Source organism: Phodopus roborovskii, unplaced genomic scaffold, assembly GCF_943737965.1.
Source record: "Phodopus roborovskii unplaced genomic scaffold, PHOROB, whole genome shotgun sequence".
Taxonomy (NCBI): domain Eukaryota; kingdom Metazoa; phylum Chordata; class Mammalia; order Rodentia; family Cricetidae; genus Phodopus; species Phodopus roborovskii.
The window spans coordinates 18,243,884-18,269,207 of NW_026126541.1; the positions used below are offsets into that span (position 1 = coordinate 18,243,884).

Below are 25,324 nucleotides of genomic sequence, written 5' to 3' on the forward strand. Positions count from 1 at the left end.
CCATTAACTCTTTTTTCTAATTACATTATGTATGCAAAGTATGTACCTGCCATGGCACATATGGCACAGCGTGTGTATGGAGGTCAAAGGGCAACCTCGTAGAGTCAGTTCTCTCCTTCCACCTCTCTGTGGGTGCAGAGATCAAATTCAGGGCCCCAGGCTTGTACAGCAAACACCTCTCCCTGCCGAGCCATCTCACTGGCCCCCACTTTGTTTGGGGATCAGTCTTTGTTTCTGCTGTGTATGTGTGCTCCAGGCTGACTAAGCTGTGGGCTTGCAGGCATCACACTGTAAGACTGCTGGCATTGTAGGTGCATGCCGCTGCGCTCAGCTTCTTACATGGGTTCTAAGGACCAAACTCCGGTTAGCCTGTGTGGCAAGCCCCTTTACACACTGAGCCGTCCAGCCAGTCCGTTTTTGTTTGTTTCTCAAAACAGTTTGTGTATGTAACAACCCTGGCTGTTCTGGAACTCACTTTCTAGAGATCCTTCTGCTTCTGCCTCCTGAGTGCTGGGATTAGAGGTGTGTGCCACCACTGTCCGGGCATTTTTGTTTCCTCCTTTAAAAAAAAAAAAAAAAATGGATATTGCTCTATTTTGTACGTGTGCGTGCGTGTGGAGGTCAGAGGTCAGTGTGGCAGTGGTCAGCCCCAGTCATCACACTTGGGTTGTCAGGTTTGGCCTTAAGAACCTTTCACCTGCTCAGCCGTCTCACCAGCCCATTTTTGTTTACCTAATTGAAATGTTTATTATGCACAATGTGGCACAATTCTAACATTCAGGAGACTTGGGCAGGAGAAACACAGCTTAAGGCCAATCTAGGCTACAACAGAAAAATCATCTCAAAAATAGTATTTTTTAGTGAACTAATGATAGGGCCTGTCTCATGGTTTCTATTGCTGTGACAAAAGACCATGACCAAAAAACAAGTTGGGGAGGAAAGAGTGTATTCAGCTTACACTTCCTTCCACAGCACTGGGCATCATTGAAGGAAGTCAGGACAGAACTCAAGCCGGGCAGGGTCCTGGAGGCAGGAGCTGATGCAGAGGCCATGAAGGGTGCTGCTTACTGGCTTGCTCATCATGGCCTACTTCCTTATAGAAGCCAGGACCTCCAGCCCAGGGATGGCTCCTCAATGTACTGGCCACTCTTCCATCCATCACTAATTAAGAAAATACCCTACAGCTGGGTCTTCTAAAGGCATTTTTCTCAATTGAGATTCCCTCCTTTCAGCTTGTGTCAAGTCGGCATAAAACTAGACAGGACAGAACCACATGCAGTTGGTTTTTTTTTTTTTTTTTTTTTTTTTTTTTTTTTTTGCTGTGCTAAAGATCAGACTCAAGCCCTCACACACGCTTAGCTTTGCTTTGCTGCTGGGCTTGACCCAACAACGCATTCAGGGTCCTAGGATTGAAGCCCAGAATTGGAAATAGATCTTTTGTACCTTTGTTCTAGTTTCCCACATTGGTGACACTTGCAAATTTTTAATATTTTGGGCTAGAGGCTTGGTGGTAAATAAGGAAAAAAGGAAACATGACCAGGCATGGTGCTACAAGGCTTTAATCTCAGTACTCAGGAGGCAGAGACAGACAGATCTTGGAAATTGAAGCTAACCTCTGTATCATGAGACTAGGGGGTGGGAATGGGCTGCAGAGATGGCTCAGCACTTGCTGCTCTTACAGAGGACCCGAGGTCAGTTCCCAGCACCACATGGTGGCTCACAACCATCTGAGACTCTAGTTCTAGGAGATCCAAAGCCCTCTTCTGACTGCTGTGGGCACCAGGCATGCATATGGTATACATATGTACATGAAGCAAAACAGCCATACACATTAAATATTTTTTAAAACGATACTAGGTCAATCTGAGCTATACATGACTTTGCCTCATAAAAAGAAAAAATAAGGAGCAGGAGTTTTAAGGTTATCCTCAGCTAAAGTAGATTCAGGGCCAGCCTGGATGACAGAACATTCAGGTGTTGACACTGATAACCATCAGTGGTTTTACCTGTTTCTTCATTAGAATCCCGAGGTTATTTTGAACAAGTACATAAAATTGTTGGAGCATGCTAACATGGCAGTTCATTGTTATTTGTTGTGTATCTACATCTACAAAAGTATCAGGCTTCGTACTAAAAGAACCTTTGTGCATGGCTGATTCGCAGAATTGACTCCCTGATGTAACCCTTCCCAAATAATCCCACAGACTAAGTATTCAAACATGAACCTAGGGGGGCATTTTCAGTCAAACCACACTTTTGCTTTCTCTTGTATATGGCATACATGTGGCATGTAGGCGTCGTGGTACAACTTTGTGTAGTCGGTTCGCATAGGCTCTAATGGCAAGTGCTTTACCTGCTTACTGAGCCATTTGCCAGCCCCACCAACAGTTTTTTTCTGTGTGTTTGCCTGTATATGTATGTGCACCTTGTGAACACTGGAACACAAATCTTATGCAGGGACAAGTGCTCTTAACCATTCTTGAACCCCACAGGCTCTGTTATGCTCTATACTGTGACGCCATCCTGAAAATCCAACCGATACTGGTTTTGTTTACCAATTTAAAAGGCTCAAATTTTAGTTATGACTCATGCTGTATTTAAGACTGGGTGAAAGATGCTTTTTATAAATGGGTGTTTTCCCTACATGTCTGTGCATTGTACGCAAAGCCAGAAGTGTTGTATCCTCTCAAAGAGAAGCCAGTGCTTTTACCCACTAAGCCAAACCCTCCTTATGTCTTAGTGTGCACTTCAAACACATCAGACCATAAAATATTGCACATCACTCCTTTATTATACTGATCTGGAAAGATTTAGTAGTTACGCCCAAACGAATTCTGAACCCACATGGTAGGGCCAAGCAGCTGGAACATGATTCAGACAGTGAAAGACAAAATCTGGACATGATCAAGGGGCACTTCACCTCTACAAGACACGGCAGAGGTAACCAACACACAGCAAGCACTCCTGCCCCGGGAGGACAAGCAGTTTATCCCATCTGACAGGAATGGCTTATTTTCTGGTGAGCACATGGAACTATTTCAATCACCGCTAGAAACAGCAGAGGGGCTTTTTTTCTGCTGATAAATATACACGTACCCTTTTTTTGTAAAAGTAAATGTAACACAGACTTGACAGGATTGATCCCAACCTTCCGGGGCCAGCAGCTCCTTTAGGCTCAGAAGAAGGTAGAAGGTTCTAATCACCATTCGAGTTACTTTCACCTTCCACTGGAAATGGCTACAGCCCCCAGTTACCTAACTGCAGGAGAGTGCAGGACAAGCTCCAGGACAAAGCCTGGCTGCAGCTTCTCATTGGTCATTCTACTGGTTCCTTCCTGACCTCTTCCTAAAGCAGACCCTTAGTAAACAGAGGACTAAGAAAAACTAATTACTACTCTCAACCCTCCTGGTAAGAGGAGCCGTCCCTGGATGGTGAACCAAGAACCTGCACCCCAGGTGTTTTCCTGACTGGGTTCTATGAAGGGAGTGGGTGCAGGGGATAAGAGACTAAATCAAAATGGGAGCCACGAGTCCCCATCTGCAGCTACAACTTAAATTTAAGGTCCTAAAGATGTGGTCAGTGTGGCAGGAGTTGGGGAAGGGTGCAGGAAGTGTAAACAGGCAGGGAGGAGGGTATTAGGGTAGGAGTCTGCCTGCTCGCCTCACTTCTTGACCTTGCCCTGAGCAGCCACAGCTTCCATAGCTTTCCGCACGGTCTCTTCATCTCCCAGGAACTGCATGGGTTTAATAGGCTTCAAGTTCTTGTCCAATTCATAGACAATAGGAATGCCAGTTGGCAGGTTCAGCTCCATGATGGCCTCTTCTGAGAGCCCTAAAAGAGTCACCATCCATGTTTAGCCACAGACAAGAGCCCACACACAAATCCCTTCAGCTTTACTCTTCATCTACAACTGGAAAAGCAATTATGTGGGAAGAAGACATCTTCTCTGATCTCGAGTATTAGTGGATCCATTCCCCACAAGGAACAGCCCCCAGTTACTTCTCAAGCCTCCAAAGGTCATGAGAAAGTATACAAAGATTCTAAGGCGGCCACCAACAAACTGCAGACATTTACACTACAGTTATCACTACAAAAGTGGGATACAGCAACCCACAGTGGAGCAGGACTGTGTGCTCCAGACATCATATAGTCAGTCCATTCATCTACCAAAAATATCCATCATTCTGGGTCCCTAGATCCCAGGGAAGAGCAATTGAGACTTATATTGAGTCACGTTTCGACTGGCACTCCTAGAACAGGTAGTCACCTACAACTTTAATGCATATCAAATCACTTAGCACGCACCAGTTCTGAATTGGGTATCACCCTGTGTGTATAGCAGCGTGTGAGAGGCCCACCGTGTCACTGTTCCACAACCACACTTCCTACTGACTTGGAATCAAGGTCTCACTATATAGCCCTGGCTGACACAGAACTAATAGTGACTGCCTTGCTTCAGTTCCCTGGTACTGGGATTGGAGTATAAGCCACATCCAGCTGGCAAACCATAGTTTGAGAAAGGAAAAAACAACTTTTTCCTTAAATCCATCTGCACTGACATATCTTTCCCAAAGGTCTCCTTGCTCAATCAGCTTGATGGGTGACAATTCTGCTCAGACACTAAGGTAGGCCACCACCTTATCATCCTTAAGGACCCCTATAAGAAAATGCCATACCCTCCAGATGCTTGACGATCCCCCGAAGGCTGTTGCCATGGGCTGCAATCAGAACTCTTTTACCCTCCTTGATCTGGGGGACAATTTCTTCATTCCAGAAGGGCAGTGCTCTGGCAATAGTGTCCTTGAGGCTCTCACAGGAGGGCAGCTGGTCCTCAGTAAGGTCTGCGTACCTGCGATCCTAAGCACAAAGACTTATTTCAGTAAGTTGCACCAAAAGAGCTTTCATGTGATTAAGTGACTAGTGAAGGTTTCTCAGGGGCCCAGAATGTAAGAACTTGAGAAAGGGTCCCCAGTCATTACCCTGCACCCCCACTCCCCAGTCCAAAGCACATGTAAATGAGAAGGGAGGAGGTCTAACAAAGCAAACACTTCCCAATTCACTTTAGTTTGCAGTTGATTTCTTTTCCACATGGAGATGTGAAAGAGGCATTCTTGTCAAGGAAGGACCAATAACTTCCAACTAAGTCTAACAAGTGAGGGTCATTACTTAGCAATGGGGAATTATGTTATTCTATCATAAATTACAAGGTTAATGACATTGGGGAGACACACAAAGGAGGCCCAGGGGCTGGAGATAGCTCAGCAATGAAGAGCACTTATTACTCTTCCAGGACTCAGGTTTGGTTCTCAGCGGTCATATGGAGACTCACACAATCATCTCTAGCACCAGTTAGAGGGACCAACGTCCTCTTCTGACCTCCAAATGCACCGGGCAGGCATGGAGTGCACACAGAATTCACACAGGCTAGGCACCCATTCACATAAACCCGACGCTGATGGAGAGTAACCATACCTTACTGATGTTGCTGTAGAAGGGATGATCGGGCTCCATTGGAGGCGGTGGGACATCGTAAGATCGCCTCCAGATCTTTACCTGCGCCTCACCATGCTTAGCAGCAGTTTCTGCTTTATTGAGACCAGTCAGACCCCCGTAGTGTCGCTCATTGAGGCGCCAGGTCCTGACCACTGGCAGCCACATCTGGTCAATGGCATCCAGGACTGTCCAGAGGGTCCGGATTGCTCTCTTCTGCACGGAGGTGAAACAGATGTCAAATTCATAGCCAGCATCTAGAAAATAAGAAGTACCAAATGAGCAAGGTTACGGTGGTGCATGACTTTAATCCCAGGACTAGGGAGGCAGGACCAGTGGGTTTCTGTAATAATTCCTAACTATATTGTTGACTAACTAGTCTGAGGACTGTGCTGCTTATTCTAATACCTAGAATGTTACCCTGAAACATACTTTGAATGTTTCATTTGAGAGAAAGAGATCATAGGCTTGGTCATCCAAGTTCAATTCCTAGAATCCAGAGTGAAAGTGTGCTGACCACAAGTTGCCCTGACTCCTGACTCCCTGTGACATGTGCTAACACACACACACACAATAAATGAATGATTTTTACAAAACTTAAAAGACCAGTTGGTGGCTGCACACTTTTAATCCCAGCACTTGGGAGGCAAAGGCAGATAGATCTCTGAGTTTGAGGCCAGCCTGGTCTACAGAGGGAGTTCCAGGACAGCCAGGGCTACACACAGAAACCATATTTTGGAGAAAAAAAAAAAAGAAAAGAAATGAACATAAAACTTTAACTCTTCCTAGCTACCCTTTTAGAGGGTTCACCATTGGTCCTACAGCAAACTATGATTTAGCCTTCACTAGAATCCTACTAGGTTTCAATCCTCTGAACCCATTTTTACCAGGTTAAAAAAAAAAAAAAAAAAAATAGGAGCTGGGCATGGTTGCACATGTACTCAGTAGATGGAGCCAGAGTGATCTTGAGTTCAAGGCCAGTTTGGCCCATCTTGTGAATTAAGGAGCTGTCTCTTTCCGTATGCCAAGAAACACTTTTATTTTCTCTAGCACACAAGGTCTCCTTCAAAATCAACCACAAACTTCTCTGGGCATTGTTTCATATTAAGTAATAAAATGTGAAGTAAATTTTCCTGCTAGTCACCCAAATGACAATGAGGCTACTGAGATCAACTACTGGGGGGAAGGGAAGATTATCACCAGGAAAACCACCATCACCCAAAAGAGAAAGACCTCCCCCTTAGCCTCTGGACAAGGCCCTGAAAACTGACTATGGTCACATCCTTTACCACCTCCTTACCCATCCAGAAGAGGAAGGTCTCCCCAACAAAAGGCTGAGTCACTGAGATATACCCACAGAAGCCTCATCCCCAGTGATGAAAAGCTACAGGCTATTTCACTGCAATTATTTCCTCTTGCAACAAGGGCCTCACACTCTGGATACAAATAGTCCCCAAGGCCAAAGTGGTCCCCACATAGCACTGATAGGAATGCCTCAGGATCGGAAGCATATACACGTCCTTTAGCTTGCCATTTGAACCAAATGATAGTCAGGGGTACAATGGACATAAGTGTGGACACCATTCTCTCCCAGCAGGAGACTGAGAGGAAGACTCACTAGCTTTCGTCTGAAATCGGATTCAAGACTGTATACATCAGCCGGGCAGTGGTGGCTAATGCCAGCACTCGGGAGGCAGAGGCAGGAGGATTTCTGTGAGTTCAAGGCCATCCCAGTCTACAGAGCTAGTTCCAGGACGGCTAGGGCTGTACACAGAGAAACCTGTCACGAAAAAAACAAAACAAAAAGACTGTACACTTTTGTGTTACTATATTACCACAGTCCTCTTTGTTCTGTTTTTGTTTTTAGTCTTTCATTCTTTAATCATTTGTGATACCTTTGGGAGATGCTAAATTTTTACATTGCTCTCTCCCTCTCTGTTTTTCAGAGGGTTTCTCTGTGTAGCCTTGGCTGTCCTCAAAGGCATGCGCTACCACCATCCGGCTTTTCTCTTTGCACCGGCCTTGCTGTGGTTATAACTGGCCCAGGGTCTAGATCCTCCCGTCTCAGCTCCCTGGATGCTGAAAAATTACAGGTGTGCAGCACACTGTGTGCAGTCTTATCTGATTTTCTAAAACAATGCTACCAATATTTAAGACTGAAAGGGGGTCTGTTATTTTTCAGTGAGTACAAGTTCAATGTATAATCATCTTACCCAGAGAACAGAGGCAGTTAACTTAGTCCGGAGCTAGGCATCAGCCAACCAACTACCTACCGCAGACCTGTACAGTAAGTACTTCATGCCACAGAGCTGAAGAAAATGGCTTCCTTTACCAGCACTTTCCTTTTTCTAGCCTCTCCTACAAAATGCGAGTGTACAACAGGCCATCACCCATATCAAAGCATTCTCATTTCCTTGCATTAGGACTTCATGTCCAAAGCCGTCCTTCTCTTGAAAAGACTGTCCAAACTAGAGAGGAGAGCCAGGACACAAACACCAAGATCACTTCAAGTACGCGTCTGCAACCCTTTTACATGGCTGCTGCTAAGTCCAAGTTAGAAAGATGCAGGGCAGGATCTGCTCTAACCAGCCATGGAGAAGCACCAGGGATTCTCCTGGTAGCAGGCAGCAGGAATTGCTTCCTTATTAGCATTCCAAAATCACAGAGAACAGTAGGGGGTGTGGGGCGCCAAGCCTGGATAGGCAAAAGCAAGCTTTATCTCCTGGACACTGCCACCCTTTGCCCAGCCTCTGTCCTTGGCTACCGGCCCACCAGTTCCTCACTTACTCGTTTACTCCACCCAGAAACGGGGCAAGGACACTGGATTAGAAGAGCTAAGTAGGTATGACCTTGGGTGAATCTTTCCAGCCACTTTTCTAAACTATTAACGGGGGCAGAGATTAAAAAGGAGGGAAATAAAATAAAATCTATACGCCTGTAGAGAACAGCAACTGAAATCGCCCACTCACATCTCTGGACTCGTTTTGGTCACCGCATTTGTGGTATGATGCTGAGGTACAGAGCTCTCAGAAGCAAGAGGGTTTCGAGATGTCTCTGAGGCCATCAGGCATCCTCACCTAACTCCCCCCACTGCCCGGGAGCCTATGGCCTGCTGCTTTGCCTTGACTCGCAGGCGCCTCTTAGGTAAACTTGGGTACCGCAACTGATGTCAGGGGGCATCCTCCGGAAGCCACCCAGGCCCTCGTGGTACCCTAAAGGGTCCTTGGCTGCCACAGGTGGGGGTGCTCAGACTAGAAAGGGAGATTTTCGCCTAGCATCGTCTGCGCCCTCTTTTTGGCACATCCCCTCACTCTCCAACGGTGTGACCTTGACGAGCGGGCTTCCCACCCTGCGTTCACCTCCCCAGATGCAAACTCAGCTGGAGAGGTCTCCAGAGGCGCCCGCCTCTCGAGGGCGCGCGGGGGCTCGGTCGGCCTCGGGACCGGTGCGGACCCCGCACGCCACACCGCGTCCGGCTCGTACCTCGCAACGCCTGTCCGCCGCGCTTCGCTTCCTCGTGGCCCGCCGGGCTCAGGTCGGCGTCATACCAGCCGCTGAAGCGGTTCTCTAGGTTCCAGGCGCTCTCGCCGTGCCGGATCAGCACTAGCTTGTAGGCGGCCATGGCGACAGGCAGGAGGATGCGGCAGAGACTGAGGATCGCTGAGATTCCGCTCGCAGCCCGTCCCACGACCGCGCCTGCGCACTTGCGCTCCCCCGCCCAGCTCCCGCGCACTTTCTCCCCGAAATCTTTCCACTCGCTCTACAGACCTCCGCCCATCAGGTGTGCGCATGCGCCCCAAGCAACTTCTGCGGCCCGCGAAGGGGGGGGCAAGGAGTGCGCGGGGCGGCAATGCGCATGCGTTTTGTATAGCGGTACCCGCGTGCGTCCCGGCGGTCACGGAGCGCACGTAAGCAGGGAGGGCGGAGGATCCCCGCGGCGTGCCTGCCGCCCAGGGTGCCAGCCTCGGAGGCGTGATCGCTTATCCTCACTGCTTCCTCCTTAGGCGTGATCGCTTATCCTTTGAACAGCTGCTTGCCCCAGCGGCACCACACTCCCATCCCTGCGCAGTTCGATTATTCACTCTTGCCCTTTCCGTTTGAACTTGTGTACGTCGCAAAACCCCCCTCAACCTCATTTGTCTTCCTGAAAGCGCTCTATAAACGTAAATGGATCGTTGCTATTTCTCTTCAATAGAAGTGTTTGATTTTCGAGACAGAGTTTGTCTGTGTAGCCCTGGCTGTCCTGGAACAAGCTCTGTAGATCAGGTCAGGTTAGCCTAGAACTCAGATTTTGCCTGCCTCTGCCTCCCAAGAGTTGCATTAGAGGCCTGCGCCATCACTCAGCTCAGAACACTTTTTATTTTGTTTTGTTTCGTTTTGTTTGGTTTTGTTTGTTTGTTTTTGTTTTTTGAGACAGGATTTCTCTTTATAGCCCTGGCTGTCCTGGAACTCTGTAAACCAGGCTGGCCTCAAACCTCAAACTTACAGAGATATCCCTGCCTCTGCTGGGATGAAAGACCTGTGCCACTGCCCCGTTTTTTTTTTTTTGTTTGTTTGTTTGTTTGTTTGTTTTGTTTTGTTTTTAAAGGACAGGGTTTCTTGTGTAGTTCGGCTCCTGGACTGGAAGGCTGGAAGGCTGTAGATCTGGCTGACCTCGAATTTACAGAGATTTACCCGTCTTTCCTTCCCAAGTGCTGGGAATAAAGGTATGCGCTACTCTTCTGCTTTTTTGTGTGTGGTTTTCCTAGTATTTTTTAAAAGATTTATTTATTATTAATACAGTGTTCTGCTTGCATGCCTGTCTGCACACCAGAAGAAAGCATCAGATCTCCTTAACAGATGCTTGTGAGCCACCATGCGGTTGTTGGGAATTGAACCTAGGACCCCTAGAAGAGCAACCTGCTGAGCCTTCTCTCCAGTCCATTCTTCCACTTTTTATTGTAGCTCTCAGGCAGACTTTAAAGAATATAATAGATCTGGGTGCAGTGATCCAGCGGCTTAGGCAAGAGGATCAGGAGCTCAAGAGATCCAAAAAACTGTGGATTAGAAATCAGAACCCAAACCCAAACTGTTCAGGGGCCTCCCCTGCGCTCTTAACTAGCACCCACCACATCTCTGCCCCTGGAGAAGATGGAATTCAGTTTGGGGGCAAATCTTCACTCGGGACTTCCCACAACCCAGTGTCTCCAGGCTGGGCCCACTCTGTAGAGGAGTGTGGGCACAGCCTCCACGGTCTCTCAGTTGCAGACCAATCCAAAGCTCTCACAGGGCCTGGTGAAGGGACAAAGGGACCATGAGTAGAGTGGCCTTGTCCAGGAGCAGACTTGGCAAGGCCCAGTCGGGAACTGGAGCCTGCTCCTCCAAAGGTTTGGTTCCTGGGAGCCCTGCTCTCTCCCCTGGAGCGCTGTGCTTATCAGTCCTAAGGTAGCTGTGTCTGAGGTGTTCCTTTGCTTTGACCCTAATCTATGTCCCATTAGTGACTTCCACCAAATTCTCTTCCCACCTCACAAAACTCAAGAATTGTGCTCTTAACCTGATTAGGGCTTTCCATTCTGCAACAAGTGAGCCAGGTAAGAGGAAGGTTCCCTTGAAGGCTGATCTCAAATATGCCTCTGAGGTGGCTTGCCCTGGGACTTAGATTGTGTCACTCCCCTTCCTCAGTTTTGGGAACTAGGACAACAACCACACATGCCCCTGCTTAGAGCACTGTTGGGAGAAATAAATGAGAGGACCCCTGAGATGGACTCAGTGCTGTGTCCAGCAATCAGTCCTAAGTGAAATAAATGTTAGCAACATTGCACTCATGAATATTAGTAACAGTGTTACACTGTTACCAGGAAGACAAAAAAAAAAAAAAATAATAATTAATGAGGATACCCTGGGAGTACCTCCAAGCTTACCTTGAGTAGGATGCCCAGTAAGATACGCTTGTCTAGCAGGATGAAAACTAAACAAACAACTAGAATATTGTTTTATTCTGTTCTCTCTCTCTCTGTGTTTTCTTTTGCTGTTTCTTTTTTTTATTTATTTATTTTTTGGAGTCATGGTCTTGTCTTGCTGTATAACCCATGCTGGATTCAAACTCCCAATCCCCCTGCCTCAGCCTCCAGAGTGCTGATATTATAGGAGTACACATGGACTTCTCCAGTACAGGCAGATAGAATTCTTTGGGCAGTAGGTCAAAGGTCTCTGTGCCACCAACTTGGGAAAGCACTGGCTGTTCAGCCTCAGCATGGAGCCTCCCTCCCCTGTGATTCTGGTGACTCTAGTACCTTTAGGCTTTGATTTTAGCATTTCATCATCTGTATCTGGGACTGTCAGTCTTTTTATTTTTTGTTACCATTTGGAGTCTTATGATTGTTTTGTTTTGAAATGGGACAGCCCTGGCTGTCCTGGAATTGCTCTGTAGACCATCCTGGCCTTGAACTCAGAGATTCTCCTGCTTCTGCTTCCAGAGTGCTGGGACTGAAGGTGTGCCCTACCAAACCCATATGGAATGGTTTGAATAAAAATGGCCCCATAGGTTCATATATTTGAATGCTTAGTCCTCAGGAAGCAGAACTAAACTACTTGAGAAGGATTAGAAGAATTAGGAGATGTGGCCTTGTTGGAGGAAGTGTACCACTGGGGATGGGCTTTGAGGTTTCAAAAGCCCATGCCAGCCAGACAGTGGTGGCACATGCATTTAATCCCAGCATGCTTGATGCAGAAGCAGGAAGATCTCTGAATTCTAGGCCAGCCTAATCTACAGAGAAAGTTCCAGGACAGCCAGGGCTACACAGAGAAACTGGTTTTGGAAAAAAAAAAAAAAAAAAAAAAGATGTATAATATGTATTTAATAAGAGTTCCCATGGTCAAGGTATCTCTTCACAGTAATAGAAAATGACTAAGAACCACTGAAAAAAGTAAGTCTTAAAATAAAAGAGTAGGAGATGATCAAACAATCAGATTCATCAGTAACAAATCAGAGCTGTCCTGTGGAGAGGTTGGGTCTTGCTGCTTCAGGCAACAGTCAAGTGCCCAGAGAGATCTGGAGAAGGAGGGGGCTGCCGCCTTTCTTGTCCTAGTGACCAGGACTTTTAAAGGTTGTGCAGCCTGAATGCAGAGTTCCTGGGCAGAGATGGTAAACCATCTCTGTGTATTACAGCATCTCGGATCTGAGAAGCTTAAACTGATCAAATCAGGGAGGCTGTTTCTTCTTCTCTTTTGACGTTTTTGTTGTTGTTTTGTTTGTTTCTTTGTTTGGTTTTTTCAAGACAGGGTTTCTGTGTAGCCTTGGCTGTCCAGGAACTCCATCTGTAGACCAGGCTGGCCTTGAACTCACAGAGATCTGCCTGCCTCTGCCTCCCAAGCTCTGGGACCAAAGGCATGTGCTACCACTGCCCAGACTTTTTTTTTTTTTTTTTTATGTGCATGAATGTTTTACCTCTGTGTATCTATACATACCATAAGCATGTCTAATGCCCTCAGAGTCCAGAAGAGGGCATTAAATACCCTGGAACTGGAGTTATAGATGTTATAAGGAACCATGTGAGTTCTGGGAACTGAACCTGGGTGTTCTGCAGCAGCAAGTGTTCTTAATCACTGGGCCCCAAATCAGGGAGATTTCTTAAACTCTACCAAAAAAAAAAAAAAATCAAGAATAAATCCATGTATTTTCTCTTCAGTGCTTTTTTTTTTTTTTAAATCTTATCTCTAATGACTGTTCTGCCCTCTAAAGCCCAGGTTCTAAGTAGAGAAGTTTACAGTTTTGAGAAACAAGCAGGTAGATAGATGCCACTGGCCACGGCTTGGCTGTGATGAGACCTTCATCCTCCTGCTCCTTCTGAGAGGTCATTTGTTCAGCTCTGGCAGAGCACTGTCCTGCTTCCACCAGAAGGCATGTGGGCCACACCACAGAAAGTGTCCTCCCCACAAGGATCCTGTCCTCTACAGTGGAGTTGGAAGTAGGACTTGGGAGACGTCATTGGATATGGAGAGTTCTGCCTCCCTCAGTATCTAATCCACAAATGGATTTAAAATTTGAACAGAAAAGAAAGAATAAAAGTAAAAGAAAGGAACCAAAAAGAGAGGAGGAACGTTAAAAAGAAATGGAATAGACTGTTGAAGAGCAGATCTATGGAAGGTGGCACTTAGTTGGGACAAGTGAATCCCTTGGCGGAGTGTGTCCTGGAAGGAAATGCTCTGCACCAAGGCCCTTTCTTCATACTTGCTCTGCTTCCTCCCTATAAGGTAAGCGCTTGCTGCCATGGTGTGCTGTGTGAGCTTGGATAGACACTGACTCAAACTACTCGCCACACCCACCCTGCATTTAAGTCATTATCAGGCAGGTCTGACTAATACAGTTCCCCTTCTGGGGGATGGCCATGAAGGATCATCGTGCCTTGTGTCCTTTGCCTTCATTCCAAAGTCTGAACTCCGGCCACACTTGAAATTCTGGACCAAAGCTCCTCTTTTAGAGCAGGGTTTGATTCCTTCAGTTCAGGGCAAGTTCCAGAACTCTGACAGCTTTTTTTTTTTTTTTTTGGTTTTTCAAGACAGTGTTTCTCTGTGGCTTTGGAGGCTGTCCTGGAACTAGCTCTTGTAGATCAGGCTGGTCTCGAACTCACAGAGCTCCACCTGCCTCTGCCTCCCGAGTGCTGGGACTAAAGGTGTGTGCCACCACTACCTGGCTTCTGACAGCGTTTAAACAATGCTCCGGTGGACTAGAAAACTCAGGGACATAGATAGGAGCTTCAGCCCTGTTCCTGCAGTACAACAGAGCCTCCTCCAGCCTGCCTTCCCCGTTTATATTTCCCAGCAAGTCTTGCCTTGACAAGTACTGAACATCCAGTGAGAGCCTGATTTAGAAGGAGTGGGGCAAAGCAAGGTATCTGAGTCGTGCAAGAAGTGGCTGCTGCTCAGCCCTGTGAAGACGCCTGTGAAGACTCCCTGTAAAGACGCCACATGTCTCTGCCTGTGGAACCATCTCGCACACCCATCACCAAATGTTCAGCTTTGCGCTGGCTGGGGAGAAAACTTCTGCCACAGTGGGAGGAAGGGAAAGAGCCAGACCGGTGTTCAACGTCTCTGAGCTTCTCCGTGAAGGAGCTATGCTTTCCCATGAGAAGAAAGTCCCACCAGCTCTACAAAATATGTCATCATCGAAGGTGACCAAAGCTGAGCTGATACAAGAAGAAGCTGGAAAAGAGAAGCTTCCAAGGACTCCCCTGGCCTCAGACCCTGGCCTTAGCCAGACATAGTGATGCAGGCCTTTAATCCTAGCATTCTACAGGAAGAAGCAGGCAGGTCTGTGATCTATGAGTTCAAGCCAGGCTGATCTACATAGTGAGTTCCAGGCCATCCGAGACTACGCAGGGTGACGTTTTCTCTAAAATAAAAGTACCAAATCAATAAATCAATCCACAAAAAAGTCCCTGGCTTCAACCTGTAATGCTTGCCCAGCTTTGGGACAAGTCCTCTGCTACTGGGCCATGTGTGAGCCCACAATAACAATACTCTTACTCTCTGAGCCATCTCTCCACTCCTCCCCCTCCCCCACAATAACAACACTCAAAGCATGGTAGTACACGAACTTTACCAACCCTTCTGTTCTTATTCACACAAAACTGCTTTCCCAACCTATAGTGATTAAATTTGGAGTTCAAAACAGGCAGAGCCAGGCATGGCGGTGCACACACATCACCACAACACTGATGAGGGGGAGGCAGAGGGATCACAGCAAATTCAAGTCTAGCCTGACCTGTGTAGTGAGGTTCTGCCTCAAAAAACCTAAGCCAGCAATATGGCTCAGTGGACACTTGCCACCAAACCTGACCATCTTGAGTTTACTAGGGGAACCGACATAGTGGAAGGAGAGAAATGACTTCCACAAATTTGGTTGGTTGGTTGGTTTGGGTTTCCTTGTTTTGTTTTTTCGAGACAGGGCTTCACTGTGTGGTGTAGCCCTGGCTGTCCAAGAGTTCACTTTGTAGACCAAGCTGGCTTCAAACTCACAGAAATCTGCCTGCCTCTCTGCATCCTGAATGCTAGAATTAAAGGCATGCGCCAACACCACCCAGCTGGCTTGCACAAGTTTTGACATCCACTTGTACACTATCAGACAAACAACATCAAAAAAAAAAAAAAAAAAAAAAAAAAAAAAAGAAAGAAAAAGAAAAAACCAAGACAAAACAAAACAAACTGTTATAACAAGGGCTGAGGCTGTTTGTCAGTAGTTAAAGAGAAGACAGAGGACCAGAGCTGGAATCTCCAGAGCCCCTTAAACACTGGGCATGGCAGCACTGAGAAGGCAGAGAGGCCTCCCTGGAACAAAGTGGCTGGCCAGAGCTGCCATTTCTATATCAGCTCTGGGTTAGGAGGGTCATGGAGAACCCTGACATTCCTGGTGTCTCATCAACCTCAGGCCCCCACATGCATGCCTGTGTCCACACAAGCACCAGAAAACATTTGAGATAATTTGCGAAGTTTACTGAATGCCTGGGAGCTAGCAATGTACTAGTCCGGAATCTCTGAGAAAAAGTCGCCCAGGGTCATACCAATGTGGTCATAACAAGGCAGTAATAACAGGGTAGTCACAGCAACATGGTCAGAGCAACCTTTTGAAACCAAAGCATGGTTGCTGTTTCCCGGAACTGGCAGTACAGGGCATTTGTAGTTAAAGTGCGACATAGTTTGATCTTTGAAAAACAGACTTAATCATAAACGGGAATAAATGTAGTTTTTCTCTGTTATAAGATGGCTTTCTGCTAGGCCATAGTGACACACACCTTTAATCCAAGCACTCGGGAGGCAGAGGCAGGCAGATCTCTTGTGAGTTTGAGACCAGCCTGGTCTACATATCAAGTTCCAGGACAGCCAAGGATACACAGAGAAACCGTGTCTCTAAAAACAAACCAAGAGATGAGAGAGAGAGAAAGGGGGGGAGGGGGGATCTCAGTGAAGGCAAGGCTGGCCTCAAACTCACAAGAGCCCACCCTCCTCTGCTTCCAAAGTGCTGGGATTAAAGATGTTCACCACTTCGCCTGGCATTAGTGACTCTTCTGACACACAGCTTAGCCCCTAACAGTTCATTTCAGTGTCTTCCTTGAACCCACATCAAGACCTTTCATCTGGGAGGTGTGACCAGGAATGATTATCTCCACCTTCATACCCCACATCTACCCTATAAGATAAGAGACTAGAAGCTGGGCTCCCTGGTCCCATTTCTTATTGGACAGGTCCATCTACCTATCCCTCTGTTGGGAAACTCCCTAGGTCCAGGATGCAAGATGGATTTCCAGGATGGACCTCCTAGTTATAGCCTGGGCTCAACCAGGACAGCCCAGAAAAGCCCCAATAAAAGGTTCTACACTAAAATAAGGCAAGCCCTGGAAGGATGACTGTTGGGAAAAAGAAGCCAATTGAACGGGGAGAGAAAGGACTCTTGGAACTGGAGAGATGGGTCCGTGTTTTAAGAGCCTGCACCGCTCTTGTAGAGGTTGGTTTTCATCACACATGTTGGGCAACTCAAAACCACCTGCAACAGTTTCGGGGCATCTGTATTCCTGTGTACTTAACCACTGATAAACACAAGCATACACTAAATCAAAACTAAATAAATCTTTCCAAAAAGCTTATTAGGTTTGAGACAGTGGTGGCACTCGCCTTTAATTCCAGCACCCCACAAGCAGAGGAAAGTGGATCTTGGTGAGTTCAAGGCCAGCCTGGTCTACATTCTGAGTTCCAGAACAGCTCTAGCTGTTACACAGAGAGTCCCTGTCTTGAAAACCTGATAAAATAATAATAATGATGATGTATCATGCCTTTATTATTAAAATGTTTATTAAATTATTATTAAAATATGGTGCACACATTTTAATCCCAGCACTAGGGAGTCAGAGACAGGCAGATCTCTGATTTCAAGGAATGAGTTCCAGGACAGTCAGGGTTATACTGAGAAATCTTGTCTCTAAATACAACAACAAAAAGAAAAAAGGAGGAGGAGCGGGGAAAGGTTTGTATCACTGGGAAAGATTGTTCTGTTGCCATAACCAAAACTTGCCTGCACAAGCTTTGAACTACTTAATCAAAGACAGCTCATCTCTGAGTAGTTGGACAAGGGTACTCTACTAGCAACAGCCACCCAACTATTGACTAATGAGTAGAGTGGCATAACTCCTCCTGCCCGGGTGACCATGGACTAGCCTCGTATTTCCTCATCTGCTGAAGCTCACTTCCCTGCTCCACTCAAGGCCACTGGACTTGAGAGGCACGGCTCTGACGTCCTACAGCAGCTTTCCATCATGCTGGCCTTCTGCAGGGGCTGTGTGCAAAGGAATGCTAAGTACATGCATTGCCTTACTGTAGTCACAGAACAGCAAACTGAGACTTAGAAATTCAGTCTCCTGTCCCATGTCACACACCAGGATGCGGCTTCAAACCCAAGCTTCCAAGTACTCAGTAAGGGCTGTGCCCCACCCAGGTTGTCCTGATGAGCAGCTTAGGGCAATAAAGGCTTTCTTCAGCCCCAGAGCTAGAGCCCTAAGTTAAACACCCAGGCCATAGACTTCCTTTTTGTTTGGGACAAGAGGCTAACCTTCAATTTCCCTTTCCTACTGTCCCGTGTCCTAACAGATTACAAAACCACTGACCTATAGAGGATCTTCCTGCATCTTCTGGCTTTAGCCCTCTGGGTGTGGTAGGTCATTTCTAGCCATTGAAGCCTCACAGGTGGTTTTTTACAGGAGTCTCTAATGAGGAGTTGTCTCTCTGGGCTTCTGCTCAGCAGTCAGGTCTTGCCCCCTTGGGGAGTCACTGAACCCTTTGAGACCATGTTTTTCATTTGTGAAATGAGGAGAGTGGCTGTGCCCTCTTAAGCTTAAATTATAAACAGGCATTCTGGGACTCAAGACCAGCTTTTTGACAGAAACACACCTGCTTATCATGTCCCAGTGGTGTGCTCTGTACTGCAAATTCTAGTTGATATTACTAATGAAACCCAGAGACAGATATTGGGGTTAAAGCTGAAGATCAGGAAAGCAAAGCAGCCAGCCACTAGAGAGTTCTCACCTCTACTAATGCTCAGACAGAAAGGGGATCCTGTCCTCAGATCGCATCTCCAAACTGCACTACTCCTCAGACTGCCTGCCTAGACAGCATCTGTCTCAAGGAAACCTCAGACTGCCCTCAGCTCCTGTCTCCTCCGGCCTTATATCCCTCTCTAGTGCTGGGATTAAAGGCGTGGGATCCCAAGTGCCGAGATCACCTTTGTGTGAGCTCTGTTTCTCTTTTAGACTGGATCAAGTTTGGGTAGCCCAGGGTAGCCTTGAACTAACAGAGATCCAGCTGCCTCTGTCTCTCGAGTGCTGGGATTAAAGGTGTGTGCCACCACTGCCTGCCCTCTGTGTATCTAGCTTTGCACTCTGGTCTTCAGGCAAGCTTTATTTGTTAGATCATAAACAAAATATCACCACAGTGTGTTCCTATTTAGATTTTTGTGAAGCCTATGAGTGGGCATTTTTATTTTATCATCCCTATTTTACAGATTCAAAAACCTGAGGCTCAGAGTATATATTTATTATTCATTCTATGAGTTCTATCCCTCTAGAAAACCCTGACAAACATATATCTTAACAAATACACATAAATCTTTATATATAAATATATGATACTTAGATATTGTGATATATATGCTGTGTATATATATGTATATATACATACACACACACACACACACAAACATACACACACACATATGGGAGTTATTAGAATGGCTTGCAGGCTGTGGTTTAACTACTACAACAATGGCTATTTAACAATGGAAGGTCCAAGAATCCAGTAGTTGTTGAGTACACTCAGCTGGATGTCTCAGCTGGTCTTCAGTTTATGCTAGAATCCCAAAGAAGTAGATTCTAATGCCAGTGAAGGAATGGACTTGCTAGCAGGAGTGAGAGCAAGCAGGTAGAGAGAGGTCAAGCTTCTCTCTTCCATGTCCCCTATATAGGCTTTCAGGGAGTCATGGAACTGGCCTGGCCTAGCTGCCTTTGAGAGGCATTCATCATAGGTTTTTCTGGTTAGAGTCCATGGCTCCTGGGGCACAGTGTGCCTTCCAGTTCCCGAGAGACCAAAACACTCCCTCAAGCAGTGAGGCGTTCAGGCTGCTCTTTGTGTTTCTCTGTATTTTCCCTTGGAAATCAAGGAATCAGGACAATTGGTCTTAGACATTCATCTTGTGTGTATGACTTGCAAACTTCACTATGTCCTGGCAACTGCAGCTGTACTGACTCTGGAAATTGCCACTGTATTCTGTTTCTGGTAAAGGTATAAAAAGTCTGATTGCAGGGCTGGAGAGATGCTCAGAGATTGAGAGCACTGGCTGCTCTTCTAGAGACCTGAGTTCAATTCCCAGCAACCACATGGTGGTTAATTTTAATTGTAAATTTGACAGAATTTAGAATCACCTAGAAGACAAATCTCCAGTGGGGTATGTGTGGTTTGTCTAATTGCATTTCCAGAGATGTTCAAGTGAGATGTGAAGACCTATCCTGAATGTGGACAGCGGTCCCAGACTTGATATGAAGAAAGCAAACACCCCCAGTCTCCCCTCTCCTCTCTCTACTCTTTCTGTCTCCGTCTTTTTCTCTGCTTCCTGATTGCAGGCACAGTGTTCAGCTGCCTAACACTCTTAGCGCCATACCTTCCCTACTACTGTACCCTCAAACTGTGAGCAAAATAAACTCCTCCTTCTTTAAATGGCTTTTGCCAGGCATTTTGTCACAGCAGTGAGAAAAAGAAACAACATACACAAATTTCCACATTAACTCCTAGTAATGGTTCAATGGCTTCAGTATTAATTAAAATGTAAAGAATAAGATATGTGGGGCTGGAGAGATGGCTCAATGGTTAAGATCTTCTTCCAGAGGACCAGGGTTCAATTCCCAGCACTCACATGGCAGCTCACAACTGTCTGTAACTTCATTTCCAGGGGATCCAATATCCTCACAGAGACATGCTACACCCATGTACAAGAAATTAAAAATCAATTATTTAAAAATATAATATGAGCCAAACATAGAAGTGTACACCTGTAATTCCAGAACTCAACATGCTGAGGCAGGAGGATTGCCATGAATCCCAAGCAAGACTATGGTACTTGGCCAGGACATGATTACCACCCCACCCCACAAAAAACAACAGAAAAGAAAAAAAAAAAAAAACTGAAGACTATGCCAAGGGATGGGGGCGTGGCTTGGTAATAGACATTTGCATAGAAGGGAGGGGCTCTGGGTTGAACCTGACGGGTCTCTTCCCTTCAGCTTTCTAGCCTCTGAGTTTCAGCATGCTCTTTCCTTTTTCTTCGCAGTTTTCTTTTCTCAGACTTACCACCAGGTCTCAGCCTGTGATCCAGGATCAGGGCCACGGGAGAGTGGTGGAACTGTCCCCAGAGGATGGGGAAACAGAGGTTCAAAATCTGTGCTGTCTTCTGTGTTCTCTGCAGTGATGCCTTGTCAATATTACCTGTCTTATTTTTAAACAGCAGGTGGTACTTAAACTCTGATCTAAATGCACCGATTTACTACATTTTAAGATCTGTGTGGCTGGGCTTTGGTGGTGGCTCATGCCTTTAATCCCAGTGCTCAAGAAGCAGAGGCAGGCAGCTCTCTGAGTTTGAGGCCAGCCTGTCTACAGAGAAAGTTCCTAGACAACCATAACTATACAGAGAAGCCACATTTTGAAAAACAAACAAACAAACAAACAAACAAATACATGCAGGTAAGTAGAAAAATATTCAACTCAGTGAATACAACCATGTAAGCTAAAATACTAGAATATAGCTACATGCTTCATGCATATTCCAATGCTCTGAAGTCTCAATGTGGTAGATTTTGTTTGTTTTTAAAATGAATTTATATAGAAGCATACAATATGCATTCTTTTATGCCTGGAGTATTTCATTTAACTTAGATCATATTTGCATGCACTGTGCAGAAACTGTATATAAATGCTGAAATATCCCATTGCATAATGTTATTTCAGTTAAGCTAATCCATTCTGCTGATGGGCATTTGATCATTTCTAGTACTCCTCTATCTCTTTTTTAGTATGTAAGTAAACATCTCTGTTGGATGTATATCTAGGAATGAATTGTTGAGTGAAATAGGCATACATCTTGTTTTAGTAGATACTACTAGACAAAATGGATATCATGTCTCATCCCTGTAATCCTATCACATAAGAAGCAGAGGCAGGATTGCTCTGAGTTTGAGGCCAGCATGGGTTGCATGAGATTTTGTCTCAAAAAATACACAGGAAACAGGGGCTGGGTAGATGGCTTAGCAGTTAAGAGTTCGTACCGTTCTTGCCAAGACCTAAGTTAACTGCCTATAACTCCAGTTCCTGGGGATCTGATGCTTCTAGCTTCCACACGTACCTGAACTTAGGTGCACATTCCATCACACAGTTGCACAGACACATTATTTAAGAAATAAATATTTTTTTGCGAGATGGTTTCCTCTGTGTCACCCTGGTTGTCCTGGAACTTGCTATGTAGACCAGGCTGGCTTCAAACTCAATCAAAGATCTGCTGGCCTCTGCCTCCTGAGCATAGCAGTATACTTTTTCTTTTCATTCATTCATTCTTCTTCTTTTTTTTTGCTTTCTCTTTTCTCTTTTCTTTCTTTCTTTCATTCTTTTCTTTTCTTTTCTTTTCTTTTTTTTTTTAAGATTTATTTATTTATTCTGCATACATGTATCTCTCTGCAGGCCAGAAGAGGGCATCAGATCTCATTACAGATGGTTGGGAGCCACCATGTGGTGGTGGCTGGGAATTGAACTCAGGACCTCTGAAAGAGCAGACAGTGCTCTTAACCTCTGAGCCATCTCTCCAGCTGCCCCCTCCCCTTCTTTTCTTTTCTTTCTTTCTTTCTTTTTTCTTTTTTTCTTTTTTAAGACAGAGCTTCTTTGTGTAGCAGCAGCCCTGGCTGTCTTGGAACTCACTTTGTAGACCAGGCTAACCTCGAACACACCTGCCTCTGCCTCCGAGTGCTGAGATTAAAGATGTGTGCCATCACCGCCCAATCCGGTCTTAGTTTTTTAAGACGTATTTCTTATTGGTTTGTGGTGGCTCACACTAGCATGTGGACAGTGCTGTATGCACCCTTACCAACATTTGCACAACTACTCTTTTTCAGTTTTGCCTGTCCGGTGGGTATGTGCATTTCCTTGTGGTTTCAACTTGCAAAGCAAGACTAGCACACCACCAGTTGCTTTTTTCTTTCTGCAGGATAAAATATTTTTCATTTTGTTTATCTTTTTTTTTTTTTTTTTACTCTTGTAAGTATTGCAGCTCAATGGAAAGAGTGTTCTGGCAGTCATGAGCCAAGTAATACCACAAAGCCACTGTAAACCTGGCTCCAGGGAAAGGTTACCAGGATGCAAGTGTAACTAATGGCTCTGCTCCCACAGGGAAGGGTTTTCCTGGTGAAGTTGTTACAGCTCAGCTTAGGTCTGGAGGAGTGTTATAGTTCTGTTGGGCTAGTGGAGTATTTCTCTAAGTGAAAGTGTTACAGCTCTGTTTCCTAGTGAAAGTGTCACAATTCTGCCCCCACTCTGTCTCTAGCCAAAGTTGTGACAGCTGGGCTCCTTTGCTGTAAAAGTGTCACACTGTATAACAAACCAAGAGATTTATCATGAAGGAACAATGTGGGGGAGGGGTGGCTGCCTCTAAAGTGAAGAGCAGCATCAAACTGAACAGAATAGAGCTCATCGTGGGGTTTCTTGAGGGGGAGAGTTTTTCCAGGGAGGTTTCAGACTCCTAGGGTTCTGCAACCTTACTCTGGGGCAAACTTAGGGATTGATGGGATTTCAAACCCTGGCCCTGGGATCAAGTCAGGGGCTGGATGTTCTATCCTTGATCCTTTTTACCCTACAACTGTCAATTTCCTTTTTGTTTTTGTTGTTGTGTTTTCGGAGACAAGGTAGAAATCCTGGTTGTCCTGGAACTTGCTCCATAGATCGGGTTGGCCTTGAATTCACAGAGATTCCCCCTGCTTTTGTCTCCCGAGTGCCAGGCATAAAGGTGTGCACCACCATTGTCCGGCATTTATTTTTCCTTTTGGCTTAACTTTATTGGGGCTTTGAGACAACTTTTCACTCTGTAGACCAGCCTGGCCTTGAACTCACAGGGCTTGAACTCAACTTGCCTGGGCTGCCTAGGCTCTAGGATTCTAGAAGTGGTGTTACTTTGTTTTTAGACAGGAATTTGCCAGTCTCGCAGTGTGTAGACTAGGCTGGCTTCAAACTCGAGACGATCCTCCAGTTAGGATTAACAGGCGTGCCGCCGCCACGCTCCTCTTTAACAAGTGATTTTCTTGAGAATAATATAAATGTACGTTTGCTTTTGTTTTTTAATTGCAAAGAAATTCCCGTTTTATAAGGCTTTGCAGGAGGAGCCCCCTGCATCCGGAACACCAGAACTCTTTTCCTAGTGGTCTGAGACCTCAGAGCAAAGAGGAATCCCCAAGCCGGATGTTGATTGCTTCTGCCGTAGTAACGGACGGGCGTGTGAAAGTGACGTCACAGGAAGAGGCCGCGAAGCCGGCAGAGGACACACGTGGGTTCTGCTGTCTCCTCGGCGTGGCTGGACGCGGTTTCTCCGAGGGAGCCCGGGCCACAGTTTGGTCGACATGGGTCGCTCGGGGAAGTTGCCCTCCGGTGTCTCGGCCAAGCTGAAGCGCTGGAAGAAAGGCCACAGCAGCGACAGCAACCCGGTCACCTGCCGCCACCGCCAGGCCGCTCGCAGCCGCTTCTTCAGCCGTCCGTCAGGTAGCCCGGCCGGGTGCGGGGATCCGAGGGTTCCACGGAGTTCCACGGGGTTCCACGGGCTTCTGGGCCGGGCCTGGGTAGAATGTCAGCCTGGAGCTCGCTTCGAAGGCCCGCCCCTCGAGTTTGACAGATGCGGAAACTGTCCCCTGAAGGGAAATGATTTGCCTGGGGCACCTCGACGTCAGGGTTGGGATACATGACCGTCACTACCCTTGGGTGGCTCTTTAGAGTTTTGTGTGTGTGTTGGGGTGGGGGCGTTGTTAGGGATCGAAGCCAGGGCCTTGTGCACGCTGAGCTAACACTCAATTAAGCCACATACATCTCCGGCTCTGGATGCTGTGCTTTTAATACTAGGAAGCAGAAACGGATCCCGGTGTTTTTTTCTCTTGGCTTTGAAAGTTGCAAGCGCACCCGAGGCTATCGTGCAGGCAGACTGGGCTCGGAATGCAGTCGTTGGGGTTGGGGATATGATCCGTATTGGTTTGTTTCTTGGCCCTGGTATTTTAACCAGAGGAAAGTTGGGTGGGAATGGGGCCATTACCTTGTAACTCCGGTTCTCAGGGAAGAGCGACCTGACAGTGGATGCTGTGAAGTTGCATAATGAGCTGCAGTCGGGGACCCTGAGCCTGGGCAAAAGCCAAGCCCCTGAGACGGCCATGGACCAAGACCTGGAGGTGCCTTTCAGTGAGAAGTCCTCGGGCACATTCCTGAGTGGCTTGTCCGACTGTACAAACGTCACCTTCAGCAAAGTGCAGCGCTTCTGGGAGTCAAACTCAGCTGCTCACAAAGAGGTAGGAGATCGGCTCTGGCGGTTTGAGGATAGAAGGAGGGGCACATTCAGGACTTATTTTCTTCCAGCTCTGGTGACAGCAACTGGTATTTCTGGATGCTGGATGCTCTTACCATTTGTGCTCTTTACATAGTACCCTCCCTGGGCAGAGGGTGTGTGGTAAATGTACATAGGTATCTTTATTTATTTATTTATTTATTCAGTTTTTTGAGACAGTCTTTCTCTGTGGCTTTGGAGGCT

The 25,324-nt window shown here is 46.4% G+C and overlaps 2 protein-coding genes across 2 annotated transcripts in view; one reads left to right on the forward strand and one right to left on the reverse strand.

The window, feature by feature from the left end:
• Positions 1-3,625: 3,625 nt before the first annotated feature.
• Pgam1 (phosphoglycerate mutase 1) lies at positions 3,626-9,238 on the reverse strand. Its single transcript, XM_051199742.1, has 4 exons — positions 8,974-9,238; positions 5,473-5,747; positions 4,677-4,857; positions 3,626-3,831 (listed from the first exon to the last, which is right to left on the reverse strand). The coding sequence occupies exons 1-4, from the start codon at positions 9,110-9,112 to the stop codon at positions 3,662-3,664; spliced, it is 765 nt and encodes a 254-aa protein (XP_051055699.1). The 5' UTR covers positions 9,113-9,238; the 3' UTR covers positions 3,626-3,661.
• Positions 9,239-24,078: 14,840 nt separating this feature from the next.
• Positions 24,079-25,324, forward strand: part of Rrp12 (ribosomal RNA processing 12 homolog) — a 34,729-nt gene continuing 33,483 nt past the window's right edge. Inside the window, exons 1-2 of the mRNA XM_051199566.1 lie at positions 24,079-24,294; positions 24,856-25,085. Coding sequence (XP_051055523.1) covers positions 24,156-24,294; positions 24,856-25,085 — 369 coding nt within the window. The 5' untranslated portion in view covers positions 24,079-24,155. The remainder of the gene's footprint in view (positions 24,295-24,855; positions 25,086-25,324) is intronic.